At 36.3% G+C, this 20,730-nt stretch overlaps 3 protein-coding genes across 4 annotated transcripts in view; all 3 read left to right on the forward strand.

The window, feature by feature from the left end:
• RYa-R (RYamide receptor) overlaps positions 1 to 20,730 on the forward strand; it is a 688,795-nt gene that overhangs the window by 209,421 nt on the left and 458,644 nt on the right. The window lies entirely within an intron of this gene.
• LOC141390901 (phospholipase A1-like) lies at positions 598 to 1,816 on the forward strand. The gene is made up of 2 exons (XM_073963835.1): positions 598 to 716; positions 795 to 1,816. The coding sequence occupies exons 1-2, from the start codon at positions 629 to 631 to the stop codon at positions 1,790 to 1,792; spliced, it is 1,086 nt and encodes a 361-aa protein (XP_073819936.1). The 5' UTR covers positions 598 to 628; the 3' UTR covers positions 1,793 to 1,816.
• On the forward strand, positions 9,622 to 10,779 carry LOC141390902 (phospholipase A1-like). Its single transcript, XM_073963836.1, has 2 exons — positions 9,622 to 9,674; positions 9,731 to 10,779. The coding sequence occupies exons 1-2, from the start codon at positions 9,635 to 9,637 to the stop codon at positions 10,738 to 10,740; spliced, it is 1,050 nt and encodes a 349-aa protein (XP_073819937.1). The 5' UTR covers positions 9,622 to 9,634; the 3' UTR covers positions 10,741 to 10,779.

Here is a 20,730-nt window from a genome sequence, read left to right on the forward strand (position 1 = left end):
GATTTTTGTGAGTTTGTTTGTTTTAAAATTTAAACTGAAAATGTTTCAATAATAATTACTAATTTAATCTTAGTCTATCGCCGCACAGTGTTACTTAATAGGCTTTTAGCTCGCCAAAATAACTTATTGTTCAAAAAATAGAGATATTTCAGTTTGAGTAGCACGGGTTAATTATATTTACGAGGACATGTCGCGCGAAGCAAGTAGTTATTTTTTGGCAACTTAAATTAATAAACTTACTATGAGTCGCGACTACTTATTTAAGCAGCCACAAAATAACTACAAACTTCACGCGACATGCCCTTGTTAAAATAATGGGTTAGTAGGGGGTTTGTAATGGTTATTTTTACTGGGAGTGGTCACTCCAATGCATTTCGAATTGTAGCTACTAACACAATCTCATATTCTTCTATCTACCATTCAAGAGTAAAAGAAACAGAAATTCTAACAACTGAAGTTTTTGTTTCAACAACAAAAAACATCAACAAATTACACTGTGCACCATTTGGTGACTCGATGGCTTTATCAATGTCATCAGGGACAATTGATACGACATAATCAAAATGCACAATCAAAGACGCTTTGATTTCCCATGGAGTACCATTGAAGTTCGGACAATAGAACGGACATGTATAAAAACGCTTTGGATGTCACAAAGAGTACGACATTCGGCAAAATGAAATTCTTGTGGATTTTCGCCCTATTCTGCTTGACCGGTAAGAAACAATAAAAACAACAAGGCAAATGCCAAACAATTAGGCAAATGCATAATGTTATGCTTTAATTTTTTTTAGTTTCGGCCAATCAACCCTTTGATGACAACGACGGGCAAATTCATGGTGAAAATGGTTGGTATTTGCCCCGCACGGATGGTACCTTTGATTGGGTAAATAAGGAGGAGGCTGAAAATTATTTAGAGACCATGGAAAATGTTGACTCTTTTGGACTTTCAACAGTTCCCGTCAAATACTACCTTTACACCAGAGTCAATCCCAGCAAGGGTACCAAAATTGTGGCCACTACTAAGTCGGTCGATGCCTCCTATTTTGATGCCAGCAAACCAACATATTTTGTTATCCACGGCTGGACTCAAAGTTATACCTCCGGCATGAATAAAGACATTCGTGCCGCCGCTCTGAGAACATTCGATTGTAACGTAATTGTTGTTGATTGGGCTCGTGCTCGTTCCGTGGATTATGCTACTTCAGTTATTGCTGTGCCCAAAGTTGGCAAGAAAATAGCCGAAATGATTGATTTCTTGAACAAAAACTACAAGATGCCGTTTGAAACTTTGACTGTGGCTGGCCATAGCTTGGGTGCTCATGTTGCCGGTTATGCTGGTAAAAATGTTAAAAACGGCAAGATTAACACCATCATCGGCATGGATCCAGCCTTGCCACTATTCAGCTATGACAAGCCCAAAAAACGTTTGGCTGATACTGATGCTGTTTATGTTCAATCTATTCAAACTAACGGTGGTCTGTTGGGTTTCAAACAACCCATTGGTAAAGGTGCATGCTATCCAAATGGTGGTGAAGAACAGCCTGGTTGTATATTAGACGTAACTGGTGCCTGTTCTCATGGTCGTTCTACCACCTACTACGCCCAAGCACTTGAGTGGAATAATTTCGGATTAATAGAATGCAACAATTACAAAACAGCTGTGGCTAAAACTTGTGGTTCCCAGTTTTCTACTGCACGCATGGGTGCCGTATATCCTATAGATAGGGTTACCGGTATTTATTACGCTCCCGTTCACTCTAGTTCACCTTATGGTGTGACAAATAATTAAATAAATGCGAATATGTGAATCTGAGTAGATGTTGTTTATTTTTAAAGAATGCTGGATTTTGAGGACAAAAGTACTACAAGATTGTATGTAGAATACAATTAGATCGAAGTAACAAAGACTACTAACAACTTTTGTCTGAGAGGTGTATGAACGAATGGCCTATAGTGGATATTTCATGGTTGATATTTAATGAAGCATTGGAATTCCCCTAGCAAAAATAACAAAAATTAACACATAACGAGAAGTGGATTGAATCGCAAAAGTGTCCTGCTTTTTGGGAGTAAGTCCCTGAAGAAATAAACCAACACAGTCCATCCTGAAACTGGATTTAAGTTTAAGAGTCATTGTTTTTCTTTAGTTGGTTTGATTTTTAGAGCTTTTGGGTCATTATGTCTCGAAGCATGGATTTGTCCATAAAAAATTATATCATTGTAATCACAATCGGAAGTGGTAACTTTCATGATTCATGATGAATTCCCAGCTACCTTTTAACAGCACTTAGCCTAAAATGTTGAACTTTTTAGCGAGTTACCGGAAACAATTGGTTTAAGTTTGAGAGATATATTACGATGTGCGAAGGTTGGACTAATGTCAGTCACTCCTTTGAATATTAATCGTGTTCACCTGCAACTTTTGGTCACCGTAGAATTTTTTATAGCTTTTGGAGCATTATATGGACTTGCCAACAAAGAATACGAGCGCTAACAATGAAAACGCTAATATTTATCATCAAAAATAGTTTTATTGTTTTCTTAAATAGTCTCCATCATGATTTATACGTCTTTTCATGTGCTCAAAGCAATTGCGCTCAAATTGAATCCCTTTTTCCACTCCGATTTAGACACCTCCAAAAGATGGCTTTTGAATGATTTTACAGCATTTTCTGGCTACGAAAATCGTTGACCACGCCATATTTTTCTTGATGTACTGGAATCAAATAAAGTCACTGGATTTCCAGTCAGGAATGTACTGCGGATGACCCATCAATTCCACGTTTTGTCGGGCCAAACAGGCGCTGGTTTGAATCGATGTATGAGACCTCGCATTGTCATGATGCAGAATGCTTCGTCTTCTCTTGTTGGTTTTTCGAATTTCTCAGGAGACTTCTGGCAAACAAATTAACCATCTTACATTTCTGAGGCCGTATAGTAGCCACACGGTCAGTTTTGCCGAAGAAACGGGCGACCATTTGCTTCGAAGTGCTTCTTTCATGAACAACTTTCATTGGCCCGCTTTCGAAGACCTAAACTGTCGATTCCTGGTTTGTTTCGAAATTCGTCGTCACAGACGTCGTTTGAAGCACAACGATAGTTTTTATAATTAGATCACTTTAGGATAAAGACAGGGGACCTGGACGATAATAAATCCTAAACACCATCAATGGGCGAACAAATCCGACAAAGTCCATGAGAGAAAAGTCTACAGACGAAATCTGTTGATAAATTTAAAAGCCTCCTCGGTTTGACAATGCACGAAGATGTGAGGTAAAAATACTTTTTTTTTGAATTGTCAAGCATAAAGTCCATAAAAAGTTGTAATTAAAACTCATTACGACTGGTCAGCAACGCGGACCCGGGTCTGCTAGTATTTTATTAAAACTAGTATATACATATGTATATACTTATCTCACAAAATCCATGATATTTGACATTCAACTGCGAAGTGGGAACATCAATATTAATACTGAAATTGTGATCTAAGAATAGTAGAGAAGGCCTTATTAAAATAAAATTGTGTACCAAGAGAATTAAGTTTACATTCTCTTATGCCTGGATTGGTCGCCTTGCTTTGAAAATATCAAATTATAGTGAATTGCCTGAATACAACATACATTTTGTTGTTGTCGCCCCTTATAACCTGATATTCGACTAAAGATCATGTTAGTTACAGTAAAATTTTTCTATAACGTCAGCCAATGGGGCTGAAAATGTACTGCGTTATAGGTCAACTTCCTTATGAAGAGACGATTTGCTGTGAAACAACATATTCTACTCAGTATCTACTTATTTCAGTGGTTACCATCTACCTATTTCAGTGGTTACAAAATAACCAGATATTTCGCGCGACATGCCCTTGTTAAAATAATGGGTGGGAAAGGAGGTTTGTAATGAGGATTTTTGCTGGGACTGTTTTTACTAAAGCAGTTTGCGGTGCTTACTGTAGCTCGAAAATGAATAAACCGATCAGAAAATACTTTTGTGGGATCATTAACCTAATTATAGTGGACTTCAACGAAACGGAATTTTTAAAAAACATGGTGAAATATCAAAGTCAAAATTTCGATTTTAACGAACATTGGAAGAACTGCGCACCGTTTTATGGTCGGAATATCAAAATGTGGGCAAATTTCTGAAGTATAGTTTTGTTACTCCAAAAAAGACTAAATACAAAATTTCAGACATTTCAATAAGATAATGTGGCTAAAACTTTCAAAATACCGAAACTCAGGAGGTATGGGTGCTATATCAAAAGGTAGAGCTTGGACTGTTCTAGGGAGGCTATATCAAAGCTTGGATATGTACTGCCAAATGCTAGCCATTTGGGTGAGATAATGTAGCTAAAATTTTCAAAATATAGAAAAATAGGAAGTTTCCTTTATATGGGTACTATATCAAAAAGTGGACCTAAACAAAAAATTGCGGGAGAAAGTTTTGTAGCCCCAAAGAGGACTAAATACCAAACTTCAGCCATTTCGGGAGATAATGTGGCTAAAACCTTTCAAATGCCTATGGAGGCTAAAGGTGGACGTCTACTGACAAATTTCTGGTAGAAAGTGGCATGGCCTCAAAGAAGATTAAATACCAAATTTTACGGTGAGAAATTACCGAAAATCCAGAGGTTACGTTATATGGAGGTTATTACAAAACGTGGACCGATATAAGTCATTTTCAATACCAAACATCCTAGGAGTACTAAAGCTCTATCTTAAATATTGCGAGCTTTTTTCTTGATTTGAACAGACAAACAGACGGACGGACATGGTTATATCGACTCAGATTTTTAAGATTTTTCTACAAAACTACTAAACCAGTTTTCCTGAAATGTCCAGGGAATGTAGAGGGATGGCCCCCGGTGAAAATAGGCTGCATATTTTGTACCCTATTTCTTAAAATGCTATACTTATAAAAATGATCGGCTTGAAAATTAGTTTGGGAAAAATGGTGGTTGCATCTCAACAATTTTGTACATTTTTGAGGCCTAAAGACCCGACAACGCCTACTTTTTTATCTTTTGAACCGTTTTCCATAAAATTTGTAGAAAATGTTTACAATTTACTGTGGTAATTAATGTATGTTTTTAACAATTTCGGAGGATGTGGGGTATCTTCCCTATGTAATTTTTTAATGTCTGCGACCCTAGGTCAGTGTTGCCGCATTTGACGATTTATCGTCATATTGATGATTTTTTTACCAAAATAAAAATATGACGAATTTATGGTTTAAAATCACGATTTTTCACGTAAACCAAAATTGCATGAAATAAAACATGATAACTATATTTTGACCAACACTTCCTGAAAGACTTTAGGCACAACAATGTTGCAAGCGTGATTTTATGAGCTTTTTAATGTTCTTAGCAAATTGCATGTATCTGGATGTTTTATTTTCATGTTTTTTGGCTTTGAATTATGTCAGCTGAAATTTTTTGTTAAGGATTGTTAATGGATAAAAATCTTGAAACGTTTTCGAGATAAAATGGGAATAGTATCTATCTCATTGTAAACTTCTTACTAATGTCCTATTTAAGCGTTCAGTTAATCAGTCACTTTATAATGACAGTTTTTATTCCATTTCCCACTATCCAACCACCAAAATGTGGGTTATATGTATATCTTATGTAGTCAGTCTCTTTGACATAACTATTGGATTGGGCGACAAAAAACTTAGTTTTGAAACACGTTGACGGTTTTCCAAATTTTATCGACGATTTCATGATTTCCGATTTAAAACTGTCAGCAACACTACCCTAGGTACATACATATATGGAACCAAAATACCCGACGCCGTTTTAAAAAAGGTTATATCTTTAAAACTGCCGAACATGTCCCTTTTTTCAATACATTATACTTCCAAAACTACGTGGTGAAAAAAGGCGATCTTTTAAAGAATTTCGTAGGACCTGTTGTTTGATGTTTTTAAATGTGTTATATCTCGAAAACTAAAGAACCGTTTTTAATGAAATGTTCGCCCAAATTGCTTCATACATATTATGAACAGAATCCGAATGGCATCTATTTGCAATTCGAATGAATGAATGAATGAATGAATGAATGAATGAATGAATGAATGAATGAATGAATGAATGAATGAATGAATGAATGAATGAATGAATGAATGAATGAATGAATGAATGAATGAATGAATGAATGAATGAATGAATGAATGAATGAATGAATGAATGAATGAATGAAGAGCCAGTAAAAAAATCGATTCAATTGGCTATAACCCCTTAATACTGGAGTAATCATTTGAATAACAACACATGGCGCTTCAAAAATGTAATATTTTATTAATTAATTAATTATTTTAATTATTTAGTAGCAGACCCGGTTCCGCGTTGCGTTAGAGTTAATGCTTTACAATTCAAAAATAGGTATTTTCTACCTCATTTCTTCGGGTCCATTGTCAAACCAAGTTATTCATTGAGGATTTTAAATTTATCAACAGATTTTGTCTGCAACCTTCCTTTTCTCTTACGAACTTTGCCGGTTTTTTTCGCCCATTGATTAGGATTTATTATCGTCCATGTCCTCTATCTTTATCCAAAGTGATCTAAAAATAAAATTAAAAAATGGTTAAACCGAATTCTCCCGCTTATTGAGACGTATAAGTTTTTAGTTTTTCATGGCTGATGGAACGTTGAACTTCACCATTTATGGAAAATTGTAAATATGTCGTTTTTCTTAGTAGGGGAGATACCGTGCCACCTTCGAAATTTATGCCTACATGTACCACGGAACATTCCACAAAATTTCGTGAAAGTCGGTTCGCTACTATTAGAGGTAAAACATATTTAAAAACCGTGGTCGGCTTTTCGGGCGCGAACGACATTCGATTTTTATTTATAAAGATATGGCGTATTTTTAAATATGGCATATGGGAGATACCCCGCCCTTTCGAAATTCAATAAAATATGCGTCTTATTTTCACCGGGGCCATATACAGGGACATTCCCCGAATATTTCCGGAAAATCGGTTTAGTAGTTTTGCAGATGTAATACAATTAAAAGAAGGGTGTGGGGATTTCTTAGTGAAATCGGACACTTTCAAAATGAGGTTTTTGATTTTCTTTATTGTTTGCTGTGGTAATGCTGCCCATCAGCAATACATTTCAGTATATTTTCAGATTTTTTTTCTGACTAACGGTTCCGGAGATATCGCGCCTTTGTATAAATATGTGAAGGAAGCGCTAAAATGCAGACAGTTCCTAATAAATGAATACAATTATTAATATACTAATACTTATCTAATACTCAATACTCCGACAGACGGTTTAAATAAAAACCATGCTGTAAAACTTTATATTTTTCTATTACTTTATATATCCATACAAAATATTTCATAACGATTTTGAAAAAAATAAAGTTTATTGAATTGAATTGAAAAAATTGATATCGCGCCTTAAAAAAGTCGAATTCTGTAAAAACCATATGCAAAGAAATACTCATAACTTCTTTAATATTGGTCCAAATAGAAAATATCTTTTTTTGTATTTTATATTTTTTATCAGCTATCTAATAAAAATAGAAAAAATTGCACAGTGGGTTTGGATGCAATTTTCGCGATTTAATATTTAAAATCAACTTTTATCAATGATTACACTGTGCTACAAAAGTTGACAAAATTGTTTTGCAGGGGTTCTGATGCATAAATTCGATATTGTGGGAGTCCATGGAAGACGAAAATGCCTTTGGTTTCTTTGGATCACTTCGTTTTTTAATTTTATAACGGTAAATGTAGTGAAAAACGATGTTTCTTGGGTTTTCAAATTAAAACGGACATAACTTCTTTTTCCCCCAACGGACTTTTACAGCTTTACATTTAAAAGGTAAAAATCATGTCTTTCGAACAAGTCATAATCTTTAAAAATCGGGTAACAAATGATTTGGTTATAGTGATTTAATTGTGACAAAAACGCATTAAAAAACAGGAAAATGGTTTTCCTCGTGCTCTAGGCTGCGTAGTAGACACCAATCTGCGTCATTATTTATATTAATCAAGAAGGAAATGTAGTTAGCTTTTCAAAATGGGAAAAAACAATGAAATCGTTTGAAAAATAGATGAGTTATGGCATTTTTTTGTGTTTTAACTTTTTGGGGTTTCCTTTATAAAAGTTGGTACATTAGTGCGTATGCGTATTGTAATTTGAATTCGTCTGCTTTTTAATTACACACAAGGTACCAATCTTTTTATACCCTCCACCATAGGATGGGGGTATATTAAGTTTGTCACTACGTTTGTAACTACTCGAAATAATCATTGTAGACCCCACAAACTATATATATTCTTGATCAGCGTGCAATTCTACATCGATATAGCCATGTCCGTCCGTCTGTCCGTCTGTCTGTCTGTCCGTCTGTGGAAATCACTCTAGCGTCCGAACGGATTGACGTAGGTTGATGAAATTTTGGGAAAATATGTTATATTTACGTAGGACTTTTGGTATTGAAAGCGGTCTATGTAGGTCCACGCTTTCGTATAGCCCCCATACAAAATGACGCGTGACGCGTCATCGTTTTAAGGAATTTTTAAGATATTTGGCCCATTTTACCACCGAATTGGTTGTAATTTGGTACTTTGTGTCTCCATAGGCCAAAAAATATTCCTACCAAAGTTGGGTTATATAGGTCCACGTTTTGGTATAGTCCCCACATAAGACCCCTTATAAAGTACGCGTCATTTTAATATATTTTGAATGTATTAGACCCATTTGACCAAAGAATCGGTTGTAACTTTGTATTTTGTGTTTCCAGAGGCTAAGAAACATTTCTACCATAAAATGTTTATATAGGTCCACGTGTTGATATAGCCCCCATAATACAATATCTCCCGATTTTCGATATTTTGAACGTTTTAGCCTCATTATCACACCGAGATGGCTGAAATTTGGTATTTAGTCTTCTTTAGGCGTATAAAACTTTCCCCCTGAAATTTGTAGGTATAGGTCCACGCCATCATATAGCGGTAGAACGGTACCTTCCGAATTTCGGTATTTTGAAGGTAGTGGCCACATTAATCCACCGAAATGGCTGAAATTTGTGGTGGAGGGTATAAAAAGTTCGGCCCGACCGAACTTAACGCTTTTCTTACTTGTTATTTTTTCTATTTGGACCAAAAATTAAAAAGTTATGAGTATTTCTTTGAATATAGTGTTTACAGATTTCGGCTTTTTCAAGACACGATATCTCTGAAACCATTAGTCAAAAAATACTGAAATGTTTTGCTGATGAGCAGCATCACCACAGCAAAAAAAGGAAATCAAAAACCTCATTTTGAAAAAGTGTCCGATTTCACTCAGAAATTCCCATATGTATATTATATACAGACGTCAGTTGGTGCTTCTGTCAAATTTTGATATAAACTTTATTAGAACATTTCTAGCATATAACTAGTTTCAAGCACGAACGGGTAGTTCGTTTCCACATTTTGTGCATATAATTTAGTACAAATTACTTTAATTGTCAAGGCTTCAATTGTTAATGCGCATTGAGCTCATTTAATTTGTTGGCACTTTCGATATGATTACAATGGTGATTCACATATGCTATGCAATTAGGAATTTTTTTATATTTACTAAACTATAAAAACATAGTGAATGTTTTGAAAACCAATTTAGTTCGTTATGGAGTTACTTGGATTTCTGACATTCTGTATTTTAAGTGGTAAGAAATTAATTGCAAAATAAAAACAAAAATAAATAAAAAAGTTTCTCACTAAGTTTCAGCGAATAATCCTTTTGATGACAATGAAAATCAAGTTCATGGACAAAACGGTTGGTATGTTCCCAGTGTGGATGGTACATTTTACTGGATACACAACAATGTGACAGACATGTCTATGGATTCTTGGGATATTATTGAACAGATCGAGATGTTAACATCTCCAGTAACTTATCATTTATATACTCGACAAAATCCCACCATAGGAAACATTATAACCACCACCATGGATTCATTAGAGCTTTCAAATTTTGATGTCTCCAAGCCCACCTATATTATAATACACGGCTGGACCCAAAGTTACCAAACTAATAACATTCAACAAATAGCTCACGCTGCCTTAGGAGCATTTGATTGCAATGCAATTGTGATCGACTGGCCTCGTGCTCGATCGAGGGATTTTGTATCATCTTTCGCTGCAGTGCCTGGAGTTGGTAAACAGCTGGCAGACATGATTGATTTTCTTAGGAAGTTTTATCAAATGCCGCTGGAAAACTTGGTAATTGTTGGTCATAGTTTGGGAGCTCATGTTGCGGGATATGCTGGAAAGAACGTTGAAAGCGGAAAGTTATCGAAAATTATTGCATTGGACGCTGCTTTGCCGCTCTATAGTTATGACAAGCCACAAAAACGTTTAGCTGTCACAGATGCCGATTATGTTCAGGTCATTCACACCAGTGCTGGTAAGCTTGGTTTTGTGCGACCCATAGGTCATGGCGATTTTTATCCAAATGGTGGCCAACAACAACCGGGTTGCGATAACGAAATTTTTGGATTTTGTTCACATGAACAATCCACCCAGTACTATGCAGAAGCTTTAGCCTTGGACAATTTTGCTACTATAAAATGTGAAAATTATCAGCAAGCTTTAAATCGAAATTGCGGAAACATTTTCTCATCGGTTCGAATGGGTGCAGTTTTTCCAGGCGAGGAGGCTAGCGGTATATATTATGTTCCCGTTCGAAATAATACACCTTATGGGGTACTTAATAATACAGATGGGGAATAATAAATACATTTATATGCAAATGCAATAAATTTGTGTACTTAAAATTATAGATAAATTGTAGCAATTCACTACGGGGATATGGTTACTACATACAAACTTATTGACAAAAAAATTGAAACCCATATAATTTTGTACAGAGGCTGATATTACCTACTCATAGGATTTTAGTTCACTTTTATATAGCCCCCATAGAACCGTATTGCCGATTTTCGGTATTTTTGAGGTTCTAGTCATATTAATTGAATTTTGGTATAACATACGTTGGATCTAGGACCATTATTGCAATTTGTGGACTAAAACCAAGTAATAATACCCTCCCCACATCAGTCAGTTGCGGGGGGTATAAACACATAAACACTGACCTCGACCAACTAATGATATATAGAACTTTGGCGCCTAAACTAGCGGAGGGTGCAATAAAATAATAATCACTTTGTTATTGGTAGCTTATAGAAACAAAAGTGTAAACCGTTGCGGAAGATTTATGGTGACATGTATTTAATAGAATGACAAATCATTATTAGTTTCGAAGATAAGATTTACCAATAAATAAATAGTCAATAAAACAAACAACATTAATTTCCTATAAACTGTGTTCATCGCTGTTACAGCAATTATAACATAGTTTGTAATAGCTTTAAATCAAAGCAAACAACTTTTTTCTATGTTCGTTTTTTATTTTGGTGTCACTTATCCAAGACATTGTGTCGATAAGACATTGTGTCGCCACGGAAGTTGTATTTTCATTGAGAACTCAAAGTATTAGTGTTAAATGCGAAGATATATTCGTGTATATGTACATTAGGGTTATGCCCTACTTACGACCTCGTATCCACGTATGCTATTTATACCCTCAGCATTTATGCTAACGGGGGTAAATACACTTTTATACTGGCACAATATGCTTCATAGAAACAATGGTTTTAGACCCCAAGTATGTTTGGACGAAATCCCTTTCAGACAATTTGGAGTCGATTTAGCAATGTCCGTCCGTCTGTCTGGCTGGCTGGAGCGCACGATAACTCTCGAACGGATAAACCGAATCAATCCAAAATTTGCACAAACTTAAATTAAGTTCTAAGATGGGCTATATCGCTTCACTCCCTTGAGTACCTCAGCCTTTAGGCTAAAGAGGGTATTTACACTTTGATACGACCAAAAATGTGCCTCATCGAAATAATGGTTTTAGACCCCAAGTATGTTTGTACGATATCCGTTTCAGACATTTTTGAGTAGATCTAGCAATGTCCGTCCGTCTGTCTGTCTGTCTGTCCGTCTGTCTGGCTGGCTGGTGCGCACGATAATTCTCGAACGGATCAATCGATTCGGTTCAAAATTTGGGTATCGAAATATTTTGTCCAGATTCTATTTAAGTTCGTAGATGGGCCATGTCGGTCCACTCCTTCAGGTACCTCCCACACAAAAGTTCCAAAATGTTCGGAAAATTTGTGGGCACGATAACTCTTGAAGGAAGTAACCGATTTGGTCCATGCTTTGCACATCGTGTAATTTCTATCAGACTTAGATGAGGTTTTAATATGGACTTAATCGGTCCATTGCTTAGGGTACCTCCCATACAAAATTTCGGATAAGTTCAGTTTAGGACTTGCTCTCGAATCGCTTTGATTTTTGTTGCAGCAACTTGTATTCACTTCCCCCCATACGATGGTACAAGTTTTATCAGGTGCAAGTCCATAGTTCCTGAGAAAATGGCTGGAAAGGTGCAAAAAGCCCCTATGACACCTTGTGTAGTGGTTGGTGCGCAAGATAACCGTCCAACGGATCTGTCGATTCGGTCCAAAATTTGGCCTTCGTAATATTTTATCAAAACATAGTTTAAATTCGAAGATGGGCAATATCGGTCCACTCCTTCAGGTACCTCCCCCACAAAACTTCAAAAATGTTCGGAAAAATTTTGCGCACGATAATTCTTGAAGGGAGTGACCGATGAAATCCATACTTTGCACATCCTAATATATCTACCAGATATAGATCAGGTTCGAATATAGACTATATTTGTCTATTCCTTCTGGTACCTCTCACACAAAATTTCGGATAAGTTCACTTTAAGACCTGCTCTCGAATCACTTTGATTTTTGTTGAAGCGATTTGCATTCGCTACCTCCATTACGACGGTAAAAGTTTTTTCAGGGGCAAGTCCATATTTCTTGGGAAAACAGCCCGAAAGGTGTAAAAACCCCCTATGTAACCATAAGTGGCGGTCGGAGACCACGATAACTCTCGAACTGTTCAACCGATTTGGTCCAACATTTGGTCTTCGTCATATTATATCCAAACTTACTTTCATGTGCCATACCGGTCCACAACTTTCGGTACTTCTCCCCAATATTTAAAAAATATCACTAAAATGCTAGGACGATATCACTTGAATGGGGCAACCAATTTGGTCCAAACTTTGGATCCCCTAATATTTTAGTTTAACTTCTAAAATGGCCCATATCGGTCCTCACTAAGGGTACCTGTCCTACAAAAGTTCAACATTTGTGTCTTAGTGCAGTTAATTCCTAATCCACATTTTTGCGGCAAGTTCAAATGTCCAAAAAGAGCCACAAAATTCTAAAGAGACCTTAAATACATTCGATCTGTCCGGAGGTGAAAGTTTCGCTTCACATTGGCTGAGGATATCTATCTGTCGGCAAAGCCGACTGACACTTTTTTACTTGTTTTACAAGACATAGATCCGGTTGGAATATGGACACTCCTTCGTGTGCCTCCGACACAACATTTCGGAAAAGTGCAGTTTAGGACATCCTCTCGAATAGTTTTGTTTCTTCTTGCAACTCTCGAACCGAATACTGCGTTGGTCCACACTTTGCATATCGTAATATTTCTTCGAATACTAAATAAAATTCTAAGTTGGTTCCGGTACCTCCTCCACAAAAGTTCGAAAACATTCGCCAAAATGATACGCGCGATATCTCATTAACGGAGCAACCGATGTTGTTCAAACTTTGAATCTCGAAATATTTTGTCCAAACATAGTTTATGTTCAAAAGTGGCCCTATCGATATTATGTTTTTCATGGGCAACTCCACCAAAAGCTCTAAATAATCGTTAGTTTAGTCATTAATATGCACAAGTTCATTAATATCTCGTAACAGAAATCATATTTGTGAAATAACCTAATGTACATACTTTCGAACATGCTTACATATGTGCGAGGATATATTATTTAGGTATGTAATGCTGTTTAATGAATAAAAATGTGTTTTAGAAACAAGATAGAACGTCGTTAAATTCTAACCACGAATTGTATTTACCAAAAATAGATCAGTCGGGTTCATTTGGTTTATGAAAGTACTAAGCCATTTCACAACCTCAAGGCCTATTCTTAGGAGAAAAATATCACTTTCCTTCATTATCTTCATTTGTATGTATGTGTTGATGTCATCTGGATTTGTTAGTGATGCACATTCAGTAGCGATTTCGCTGTTCTGTGTATATTATTATATCCTCAGCATTTATGCTAACGAGGGAATATATACTTTCATACCGGCAAAATGTGCCTCGTCGAAATAATGGTTTTAGACCCCAAGTATGTTTGCACGAAATGTGTTTCAGACAATTTGGAGTTGGTTTAACCATGTCCGTCCGTCTGTCTGTCCGTCTGTCTGGCTGGCTGGTGCGCACGATAACTCTCGAACGGAGCAAACGATTCGGTTCAAAATTTGGCTTTCGTAATATTTTGCACAAACTTAGTTTAAGTTCGAACTCCTTCCGGTACCTCCCCCACAAAAGTTCGAAAATGTTCGGAAAATTTGTGCGCACGATAACTCTTGAAGGGAGTAACGGATTTGGGCCACACTTTGTACATCGTGAAAGTTCTACCAGACTTAGATGAAGTTTAAATATGGACTCAATCGGTCTACTCCTTCGGGTACCTCTCACACAAAATTTCGGAAAAGTTCAGCTTAGGACCTGCTCTCGAATCGCTTTGATTTTTGTTGTAGCAACTTGTATTCGCTGTCCCCCATACGACGGTACAAGTTTCATAAGGGGCAAGTCCATACTTCCTGAGAAAATAGCCTAAAATTTACAAAAAAACCCCTATGACACCGTGTGTAGTGGTTGGAGCGCAAGATAAATCTCGAACGGATCTGCCAATTCGGGCCAAATTTGGCCTTCGTAATATTTTGTCCAAACATAGTTTAAGTTCGAAGATAAACCATATCGGTCCACTCAGGTGCCTCCCTCACAAAAATTCAAAAATCTTCGGAAAAAATATACCCACAATATCTCTTGAAGGGAGCGACTGATGTAATCCATACTCTGCACATCCTAATATATCTACCAGATATATATCAGGTTCAAATATGGACTATATTTGTGCACCCCTTTGGGTACCTCCCACACAAAATTTCGGATAAGTTCAATTTAAGACCTGCTCTCGAATCATTTTGATTTTTGTTGTAGCGATTTGCATTCGCTACCTCCATTTCGATGGTAAAAGTTTTTTCAGGAGCAGGTCCATATTTCTTGGGAAAACATCCCGAAAGGTGTAAAAAGCCCTATGTCACCATATGTGGCTCTCGAACTGTTCTACCGATTTGGTGCAACATTTGGTCTTCGTCATATTTTATCCAAACTTAGTTTCATGGGGCAATACCGGTCCCCAACTTCCGGTACTTCTCCCCAATATTTAAAAAATATCACTAAAATGTTAGGATGATATCACTTGAATGGTGCAACCAATTTGGACCAAACTTTCGATCTCCTAATATTTTGTCAAAATTTAGTTTATCTTCTAAAATGGCCCATATCGGTCCTCCCTAAGGGTACCTCCCCCACAAAAGTTCAACATTTGTGTTAATTCCTAATCCACATTTTTGTCGGCAAGTTCAAATGTTGAAAAAGGGCCACAAAATTCTGAAGAGACGCTAAATGCATTCTATCTGTCCGTAGAAGAAAGTTTCAAATCACATTGGTTGAGGGTATATCTCTGTCGGCAAAGCCGACTGACACTTTTTTACTTGTTTGTTTATTTTATTATTAAGTCTATGGATTCCATTAATCCTTATAGACTAAATTACAAGCTAAATATTTACAATAAATACAGTAATAATAGTTGGCCTTGTCGATTAAAACATTATGAATTTAAGGGAATTTTCAGAGTTTTGGACGTATGAGCTTGTCGACCCAAAAAAATAGGGATTTCGATTAAAGCTCAAAAGTGTTGCAAAGGAAATACCTGAAGGAATGAACCGACATAGTTAATTTTGGAAGTGGTCTTATTTTGTAAGTCATTCCTTTCGAAAGATGTCGCGCCCACCTGTCGTTCAGTTAGTCGCCATATAATTAAGAGCCTTTGAGCTTAAACTAATTTTGGACAAAATACTACGAAATCCAAAGTTTGGACCAAATTGCTAGCTCCGTTTATGAGATATCGTGCGTATCATGTTAGCGAATATTTTTGACTTTTATTGGGGGAGGTACCGGAAAGAGTGGACCGAGTACTTATTGTTACGGAATTAGATTTAACTAATCTCCGTGTAGACGTTGTTTTATTCCTCAGTACTATTTGTACCAAATAAAAAAGGGTTCGTTTTAGATGACGTTTCTACAATGCTTTATTTAATTTATTACACTTATTCGGAACTGACTGTTATAGCTAAGTACACAACTTTACTTTACTTCTTTACTAGTCGATGTTTACACTTCGCGATAAAATTCATAACTAACTCGTCGTTGCTGTTTCCACCTGCATTTATCCCAAAATCTCCCTGTTGGGGAATTTTCCAGAACGTCTGGTAACACCTCGAATCTGTGCAACCAACACACAGACGCACATTCGCACTAAGCGAAAAACCATACTCACATATTTCTTTGACTTTCATCGCCAAAAGAAAATGTTCACCACCCAAGGGTTGAAATTCCTATAGAAAGATCGTATCCTATATACAAATACATGAGCAATTAATAACAAATATGCAGAAAACCAAAACATAGTTTTTTAATTTATTGAGCTATCATGGCCTAAGGAGTTTGAGTTGAAAAAGTGAATTCTAGCGGATTCCCACACACCCAACCAAACAATCGCCGCAATTCACTTTTTCAATACAAACTCCTTAGGTAAATGTTAAAAAGGACCATGACAATATCGATTAGTTGTCAATGAGAACCGCATCTAAAATCGTCTGAGCACCATTTTGGTAGAATATTTGAATGTTGTAACATCTCATCTTGTAGTACTTTTACCACGGTTCAAGAAAGAAAGGACGAAAAGGACATCAACGAATTTGAGTTAGAAAGATGAAATGTTCTACAAAATGATCCGCCATTCGATTTGACTGCAGACATGTAATCTCAAAACGAAGCTACAATATCTCAAAAACTTGACCAATGGCGAAAATTTCCTTTTGGGTTTTGATTACGCTCATGAAGCGCTTTAATCTGCAAGAGAAAAAAATTGGGGGCTATATAAAACTTGGACCTATACCTACAATTCTCTACAGAAATGTTTTTTTAGCCTCTATTTACTTAAGGGACAACTACATACGGTCCGTTGTGCGACGCGTTGCGCGTTGAAAACAACAACCACATGAAAAAAGTGTAAGTGATGCCAACTTTGTTCTTGAATTTTTGACGTGGTTGTTGTAACGCGACGCTCAACGCGCCGTATGTGCCGCGGCCTTTACTTGTTACTTAGGCGGCCCACTCCAGAATATGTGTCCTATAAGCTGAACTAAGAATAGTTTTCTACTCCTTTCTATTTGCTAACATTTTGTATTTTTTACACTCGGTTTCCACTTGCTTACTCTATCGAAGCCTTAGCCAGTACTGCTTGTACCACTATGCGGAACATATCTATACGCCTATTCAATGGACTCATCATCGCTCATTCTTATAACACGGCTTAACAATTGCAATCGTTGTAACTCGATACGTTTTATTATACTGATATCGTTATATAGCCGATACATCACGACGTTCATATGATGTCGATATTCACCATCAAAGCCCATTGGCCCGTCGATGTTACAAAAAAAATTCTCTCTCTCGCACACACCAATCACTTCTATTGTCTGCTTGCAGTGTTTTTATTTGGAAATTTTGCCTATTAGGGCGAAGATAATTTTTAATATTAATTTTAATTAATTTCTCGTTAGAGTCGAGCTTAATGACCAATGATTTTTGCAAGTGAAAAAGGAAAGCCGAAGGTAAGGGTTCATCAGATATATCGGCTGCGGCTGTTTTTACACTGATTTCTTAGATAATGTTAGTTGTTGTGTTTATGTCGGTGCCGAGGTCTACAACTATGTCAAAATTTTCGCTAAAAATTTTCAAAATTAGTCCGAGTCTTGTGTACGCATTGCGCGTCGATACCATCAACTTGGTATTGTCTCCGTTTACAGCCAGACCCACTTTACCACACTTTTGTTAGACTTGTTTAAACGTATCCGCTACTTCTTTTACTTATCGACCCATGATGTCATTGTCTTTGGCATATTCAATAGCATTGTGCCAAATGTTTGCATCACACGAAAGGCTGTCTCTTTGTATAAAACCTCTTCTGGTACTAAAGTATTCGGAGAGCTTCATTCTATTTTAACTGAGGAGCGGGTACAAGTTATATAATCTTACAAAGCCGAACGAGCTTTGCGGGAATACCAAATTCAAACATGGCTTAGAACATCTTTGAAAGTATAGTTATGTCGAAAATTGCTTTATAATCTTCAAAAATATGGTAAGTGTCAATTTGTATCTCCTGAGACTTTTCTAGGATTTGCCGTAAGGTGAATATCTGGCCAATGATGAATTACCGGGACCAAAGCCTTTCGATATGGCTAATTATTGCACTGATCATCGACTTTAGTCGTTCATACAATATTCCAGACACTATTTTATGTGTCATAGGGAGCAGGCTTATGCCCCCATAATTTGAGCACATAGTCGAATCTTCTTTCTTGTGAACGGTGCATATGGTGCTCACATTCCAATCATCGGATACGCCAGATGTTACTGACTAGTTTTTTATATAATTTTATTGTAATTTTTTATTATAATAAATATTTGAAATAAATAAATAAATAAATAAATAAATAAATAAATACTGACTAGTTTATGTATACACCTTCTCGGCATGTCACCTCCAGTTCTGAACAGATCAGGTGGTAAGCCATCGGTAAGTCAACAGGGACGTACGCAGGATTTCATTTCGCGGGGGGCCCAACTTGACCAAAAATCATGAAAATTAAAAATGTTATGTATCGTTAACGCTATTTTAAAGTTTTTTTTTATGATTTTATGTACGAGGGGCACTTTTTTAGGCACCTTCTGGATTAGGCAACACGCAGTGTCGCCAGGTGTCATTTCACATTTTTTTGGAAAGTTTGTCAGTTTTTAGCCTAAGCATACTCAGGACAGTTTGACATACGATCATGTGTTGTGTTGTTGAGGCTTTTAGCATAATTTTTAAATATTTGGATTTTGGAAATCCTTTTGGTGGAAGAACTTCCATGCAACAAGTGCGAATATGTCGAATAGATATATACAGTGTTTGGAGGATATAAACAGTCGACCCTAACTGGGGTAGTGTCCAAAAGAAGTTTGAACAAAAAATTGCGAGATCCAAATTTTGGACAAAAGCTGTTGATCTGTTCGAGAGTTAAAATGGGCTCGAGCCATACAGACTGACGGACGGACGAACTGGGATAAATCGACTCCAAATTGTAACGCTGGTTACATATTTATCATTAGTCTAACGGCTGAGGGTACAAGAGCACCGTGACTCTTGAACCAACGTTAAACTGGGAAGTTCTTGCGGATTCTGAAACAGCAATGTGCATAGATGAGAAAAATCCAAAAATAAAAAAATCGCTGGAGGTATTTTTAAATTAATCGCGGTCAAGGTTCACATTTGTAGGTTTTCGAGACTTTGATTGCAAACCGCAAGTCCTATCGAAATGGGGCTAAGGAAAATGTTGTAACTTTGAAAATTTGTTCCTCGGATTTATCATTTTTGAAATATGGAAGTTCCGGCCAGATTTTTAGGGTTTTTGTTAGGTTTTCACGATTTGCTCAAAACAGTAAGTCTTATCGAAATGGGATTACAGAAAATCTTATAGCTGTGAAAATTCTCTACACGATTGGCTTCGTAATTTTTTCCTCGGTTGTACCATTTTTGAGATATATAAATTAATTTGGGAAATTGCATTACATTTTTTTATAAGGAGACGATACAGTCAGTGAATTGTCCCAATTTGAATTTCTAAATCTCAAAAATAGTAAAACATTGGAAAATATCATAAAAGAAGAAAAATTTTCACTGCTACAACATTTTCTTTAGTTCCATTTGGATAGGGCTTGTGGTTTTCCAGCAAAACGGTCAAAACCTGAAAACCCCCAAAAATGTTTTTTTTTATTTTTTTCATCATTGAACCCAGCTGTAAGCATCATTCGTTTAAAGTTGGTTCAAGAGCACCGTGATATACAATACAAATTACAGAAGATTTTAATACAATACCAAATAACCAAAGTTTCAGCATTAATTTCGTTTACGGTTGTTTTCAGCTACAAATTTGTTACTGATAGGAAAAAGATGATATTAGAAGATATTATCACTTTATGATGCACAACAATAAATTTTTCTCCATTATTTTCTCCCACTATTTAGCAATATGTTAATATGAAATAAGAATACAAAATTTTGATTAATAGTACGATTACACTAGAGTTTTTGCCGGGTTAACCCACTCTAAGAGGATTTATTTGACGTTTGCGCTATGGAATTGACATTTGAAATCCAAACCCACTGGGTTAATCCAGTTAAGTGTAACCGGGGTATAAGGCAGTAAATCAATTTTCTATTTGGTTTTCGAGATATACTCGACGGAAAACCCTTGATATGTCGTGCATATTGTCCAATAGACACTTCATTTTATGTACTTCTAATCCGCACAATAATGAATTTGTAATCCTTTTGAATTCAAATTCCAAAACACAGGCATGGCATAAGGAAGGAATTCAGTT

Source organism: Musca autumnalis, unplaced genomic scaffold (assembly GCF_047663935.1).
Source record: "Musca autumnalis isolate F117 unplaced genomic scaffold, ASM4766393v1 scaffold_1, whole genome shotgun sequence".
NCBI classification, from domain to species: domain Eukaryota; kingdom Metazoa; phylum Arthropoda; class Insecta; order Diptera; family Muscidae; genus Musca; species Musca autumnalis.

Bases quoted from the DNA above. Each gene is read 5' to 3' on its own strand.
- LOC141390901 (XM_073963835.1), top strand. From the start codon at position 629: ATGTATAAAAACGCTTTGGATGTCACAAAGAGTACGACATTCGGCAAA. The intron at 717-794 runs GTAAGAAACAAT...AATTTTTTTTAG, and splicing joins CGCCCTATTCTGCTTGACCG to TTTCGGCCAATCAACCCTTT.
- LOC141390902 (XM_073963836.1), top strand. From the start codon at position 9,635: ATGGAGTTACTTGGATTTCTGACATTCTGTATTTTAAGTG. The intron at 9,675-9,730 runs GTAAGAAATTAA...TTTCTCACTAAG, and splicing joins GACATTCTGTATTTTAAGTG to TTTCAGCGAATAATCCTTTT.